General features: G+C 29.5%; 2 protein-coding genes across 2 annotated transcripts; both read left to right on the top strand.

The window, feature by feature from the left end:
- The first annotated feature begins 1,902 nt into the window (after positions 1-1,902).
- Positions 1,903-3,305, top strand: LOC100162215 (inhibitor of growth protein 5-like). The gene is made up of 6 exons (XM_001943129.4): positions 1,903-1,992; positions 2,049-2,287; positions 2,354-2,462; positions 2,530-2,631; positions 2,699-2,949; positions 3,103-3,305. Exons 1-6 carry the CDS (start codon positions 1,956-1,958, stop codon positions 3,202-3,204), a joined length of 840 nt encoding a protein of 279 aa, XP_001943164.2. The 5' UTR covers positions 1,903-1,955; the 3' UTR covers positions 3,205-3,305.
- Positions 3,306-4,255: 950 nt separating this feature from the next.
- Positions 4,256-5,050, top strand: LOC103309653. The gene is made up of 2 exons (XM_008185653.1): positions 4,256-4,280; positions 4,356-5,050. Exons 1-2 carry the CDS (start codon positions 4,256-4,258, stop codon positions 5,048-5,050), a joined length of 720 nt encoding a protein of 239 aa, XP_008183875.1.
- Positions 5,051-5,252: the final 202 nt, after the last annotated feature.

The raw sequence follows: 5,252 nt of genomic DNA, 5'->3' as shown, positions 1-5,252 counted from the left end.
TCTGGTTTATTAATTTCAAAAACTGGTAACCCTTCTTATATATGTGCGCATTATGTACGGACCGCTAACTACCACAGGTTCGTTTTCTACCAAATCTACCATTCTACCAATCTACCATTGCTTCCTACTTCATAATATACTGCTCGCATAATCACAAGCGAATCTCACGGACAACGTCGGTCGGTGTGGCTATAAATTAAAATATAATATCATTTACACTTAAAAAAGCATTGCTTCCATGACATATTACACCCAAAATGAGTTGAACAATCACCATTTTTTTCCGGGAAACGCCGCGTAATTCAGCAAGTATATAATATTAATACCCTCCATATCAAAAATTCAAAAGTAAAAACTACAAATACCTATTATAAATTTTTAACATACCTCGGTCCACTTGTTCAAAGGCAAGAACTCCAAGACTTGATTGGACGTAAGGGGAATTAAAGCCATTATTATGTATGTGTAAACTAATGAAATTAAAAAATAAACAGAAATAAGCTGGAAGTAATCGATGAATTCGAAGAATTCGCTCACTAAAAATTCAAAATTATGAAAGACAAAAAGACGGAAAATGAATAAGTTGTAGTGACCGGCGGCTAGTCAAACACAGAATAAATAATATTAAACTGGTTCGTCACTGATTCTAGTAAATATGTTTAGGATAATTAATAAGTATCACGATTGATGCAGTGAAGCCAACATGAAAAAAACATCGTGAATCTTTACAACCAAGTTGTTTTTTATAAAATTAAAATATGCAAAATGAAATCATTTAATACAATAATGACGGTAAGATTTAATTAATTAATAAAAAAAGTACTCGCATTTGAAATAAAGTTCAGTAGAACTTTAATTATAATACTGTCATAAGAATAGCCTCTCCTTTTAGGTTATAATATGTATAATAGGTATCGAGCGTTACGCTAAAAAGATAACCCTCAAAAATGTCCACTGCCCAAGCGGAAAGATCTTAACGCCATAAAAGATGTTTTCACATCAAAAATCACAAGTCCAAAACACAGATATATATAATAATGTTTATTATATATATCTGTGGTCCGAAAATATTACGTCTATAGAAAATTCACTCGGCACAAATTCCGATTTCGAAGGTTTTATACTACCTCCAAGGTTGACGCCTCAGTTGACGCCTAGTCTGACGTCTTAATAAGACTGTTAGTGGCAAAAAAATTTTCAGTGTTTTTCGAAAAAATTGAAAAACCAATAGAACTTCATATATAAAAATTGCCTCTCCTTTCAATAATATAATGGCCTATCAAACGTTAAGTGATAACGCTTGAAAATATTCACTACACGAGCGGAAACATCTTAACACCGTATAAGATGTTTTCACACCAAAAATAATTAGGCACATTTATTACGTCATTTAAAAACAAACAATTGTTATGATTTCGCAAAGGAATATTATTATAATATGTAATTAAAATGTAAATAAATAAATTGTGTTTTTATTTGTGCTAAAAAAATTTCAATGCTTCACGTTTTTGTGAAATATTTCAAATGAAATATTTCATACTTCAAACACTAGATAAAATATCTTCTCTATATCGTTCATCATTTTAATAATATTAGCAACTAATGCTATACAACTGATAGCCCGCTTAAAATTTAAATTAATAACTGCTTAAAAAATAAAAATGAACGCGCAGTAATGCCAGTTATCAAGCCTGCCATATATTATATTCGAAATGTATACAATATTATTTCTACATGTGGCATACTGATATGTCATACCAAAATGACAAGATCTCATGACTTGCGATATCAACAGAAGAAATTTATGTGGCAAATTTCGTATTCAAAAAGTTGATAAAACAGAAACACAAGTACAGTACACAATAAACTCCAGATGCTGTAACTGTTGTTTACGAGAGTGCACATTGCTTATTTTTTGTTTCTAAAATTCTCGACTGAACCATAAAATAACAATAATGACTTCAGCGCTATACCTGGAACACTATTTGGACAGTAAGTTCTTTTTCGGTTTAACATTTCAACGAAATACTAACAGAGTGATATTTTAGGTTTGGAGAACCTTCCTGTTGAATTACAGCGAAACTTCACTCTGATGCGAGACCTCGACTCGAGACTCCAAGAACTGATCCGCAATATTGACAAACTGGCCAACGATTATATGTCAAATGTCAAGAGATACTCTGTAGAAAAAAAGAATGAAACTATGACCAGCATACAACGTCAGTTTGACAAAGCGAAAGAATATAGTGACGATAAAGTTCAACTGGCAATACAAACTTATGAATTGGTATGTTGATTTTGAGATGATCACAAAATCCTAGAATTATTCTACTTTGTTGTATCAACCTTTCAGGTGGATAATTATATTAGAAAATTAGATTCAGATTTATCCCATTTTGAAGCAGAAATTCAAGACAAAGCTATCAGCGCTAAGAGAAATATAGAGGAAGGTTCACAAAAACGTAAGTGTTCTACGATATATTGTATTACAATAGTGTTCCGCCATTTCTTTGTGCTTGTTGGTTTCAGGAGGATGTAAGAAGAATAAAGTCAAAGAAGTTAAAAATAAAAGTGCATCAAGTGAAGAAGAAACCGTTACTATAACATCTAAAAAAAAACAATTGAAAAAAGGTTTGGGCACAACATAATTTTAGTATTGTTTGTGTTGATTTTATTGTTTATGTCCAACTTTCTTCAGTAGGAGCAAAATCGACCATTGCAGCACATAGCAAAACACCTTTGGTCAGTGTTGTCACTAATCCAACAAGCCCTACCAATAGCGAAGCCAGTGTTACAGTAGAGACTAGTTCTCTTAATGGTGAATTGATCGTTGCCGGAGTTGCTCACTCGACTGAAGTATTAGACATGCCTGTTGATCCAAATGAACCGACATACTGTTTATGCAACCAAGTTTCCTATGGTGAAATGATAGGCTGTGATAACCCAGACGTAAGCATTTTAATATTTATTCATTAATAATTTTTACTTATTTTATTATTATTTATATTATTGTAACTAGTAAAAAATCAATAATGTTCCATTTTTATTGTAAATATTGTTTCATTGGTTTGTTTTTTTAATTGTGTTCTTTTATTATTTCAGTGTCCTATAGAATGGTTCCACTTTGAATGTGTCCAATTAATTACGAAGCCCAAAGGAAAATGGTTCTGCCCAAAATGTATCACAGACAAGAAGAGAAAATAATATATTTTAAAAATGAAATAAGTTTTTTATTTTATAAATACTTAGTACATTTTATGTATTTATGTCTGTATGAATAGTGCATAAATACAGTGTATACATTTCTTACGGTGGTAAGAACAATCAATTTTAATTATTGTCATTGAGAATTGCATACAAATTTGAGAAGACAATAAAATGTTCTATTTTAAATTTGTAATTTAAATTTATATATAAATATAATATATCTTACTGAAAACAAAATTCTTATTAAAAAAATATTCAATTTCATAAACATCCGAGACCTAATTATTATACATATATATTATACTCGTCACTATATCCGGCTACCCGTACTTTATACCCACACGACTATTTGGATAACTAATAGATATTAATAATTCAGGTTAAGAAATATTTACATAAATTAAAGCAGTATAATAATATACAAAGTGATTTAGTTTAGTTAAATCTAGGGATGCCAGATTTCAAAATAAAAAATACGGGCCAAAACTATAAACAATTAAATTATGGTTGGTGGGGGGGGGGGGTTGAAACGTTGGACGTTGGGTACCTACCATCCCAGTATGTTACAGCTTGATAAGTTTTATACAGTTTATTTTATGAAAAAATGCTTTTTAAGAAACCATTTAAAAATATGACTCAAAACATTTCACAATGTAAGAAAAAATAACTAGTTAAATAAAAATAATAAAATAATTTTCAACAATTAATAATATTCATTATTCAAACAATTAATTCTTATTATTTATTTAAATAAGCATAAACATTTTATTTTCATAACATTATTAATAATAAAATTAGAATTGTATAAACTTATACAGATAATTTAAAGATTAAAATGATCACAAATATTTATAATTATTATCATAATGAACAACTTCCTATAGTTTATACTGACCTATGCTTAGAAATTAAATGTAAATTAGCTGAATGGGCAGTTAATTTTAATATTTCACAAAATGCAGTAAATTGACTGTTACCTATTTTTAAAAGTATACCTGGCCTTACAGAAATTCCGAAAGATGCAAGAACAATATTAAACATTAGAGCCATGGATTCTACTGAATTCTACTGCTGTTCGATCCAGGGTTTTATCATCATTTTGGTTTAGGTTTGGCTCTAAAACAACATTTTTAAGTATAGTCCAATAGATAATATTGAAGTCATTAAAGTAGTGATTGGAATTGACGGATTACCCTTAGCCAAAAGTAGTAGTAGTCAATTATGGCCTATTCTTGGTTATGTACGCCCACTAAAGAATAAAGTTTTACCTATTGGCATATATTGGGGCTATGAAAAACCAAAAGATTCAAATGAATTTTTAAGAAAATTTGTCAATGAATCCAAAATATTGACCAATTGTGGTATAACTATTGATGGTATTACTAAACAAGTTCAAATATACGGTTTTAGTTTAGATTCTCCAGCAAAAAGATTTATTTTAAAGATAAAGGGACATCCTGGATATGATTCTTGTACCCGTTGTACAGTAGAAGAGGAGTACTTAAAAAACAGAACTTGTTTTCCTCATTCTTTTACTATGATAAAACGTTCTCACATTGATTATATTAATAGAAACTATGAAGAACATCATGTTGAAAATTCAATTTCTATATTGGAAGAATTGCCTATTAATATTATTAGCTCATTTGGTCTCGATTACATGCATTTGACTTGTCTTGGTATTATGCTCAAATTATTACATTTATGGGTTGACAAAGGTCCTTTAAATGTAAGATTACCAAGCTCAGTATCCAAGCAATTATCTTCATCACTTTTGTCATTAAGACCCTTCATGCCATGTGAATTTTTCCGAAAACCAAGAGGATTTAATGATTTAAATTGATTTAGAGCTACCGAATTACCACAAATAATAGTTTATACGGGTCAAGTTGTTTTTAAAAATATTTTAAATAACCATTGCTATAAACATTTTATGGAATTAAGTATAGCAATGAATATTTTATTAACTAGCAACATGGGAAACTATGTAAAACATGTTCAAAATTTATTATACTACTTTGTTCAAACTTTTGAAACTTTATATG

This window comes from Acyrthosiphon pisum, chromosome A2 (genome assembly GCF_005508785.2).
Source record: "Acyrthosiphon pisum isolate AL4f chromosome A2, pea_aphid_22Mar2018_4r6ur, whole genome shotgun sequence".
NCBI lineage: Eukaryota > Metazoa > Arthropoda > Insecta > Hemiptera > Aphididae > Acyrthosiphon > Acyrthosiphon pisum.
This window is presented reverse-complemented; position numbering and strand designations above follow the sequence as displayed.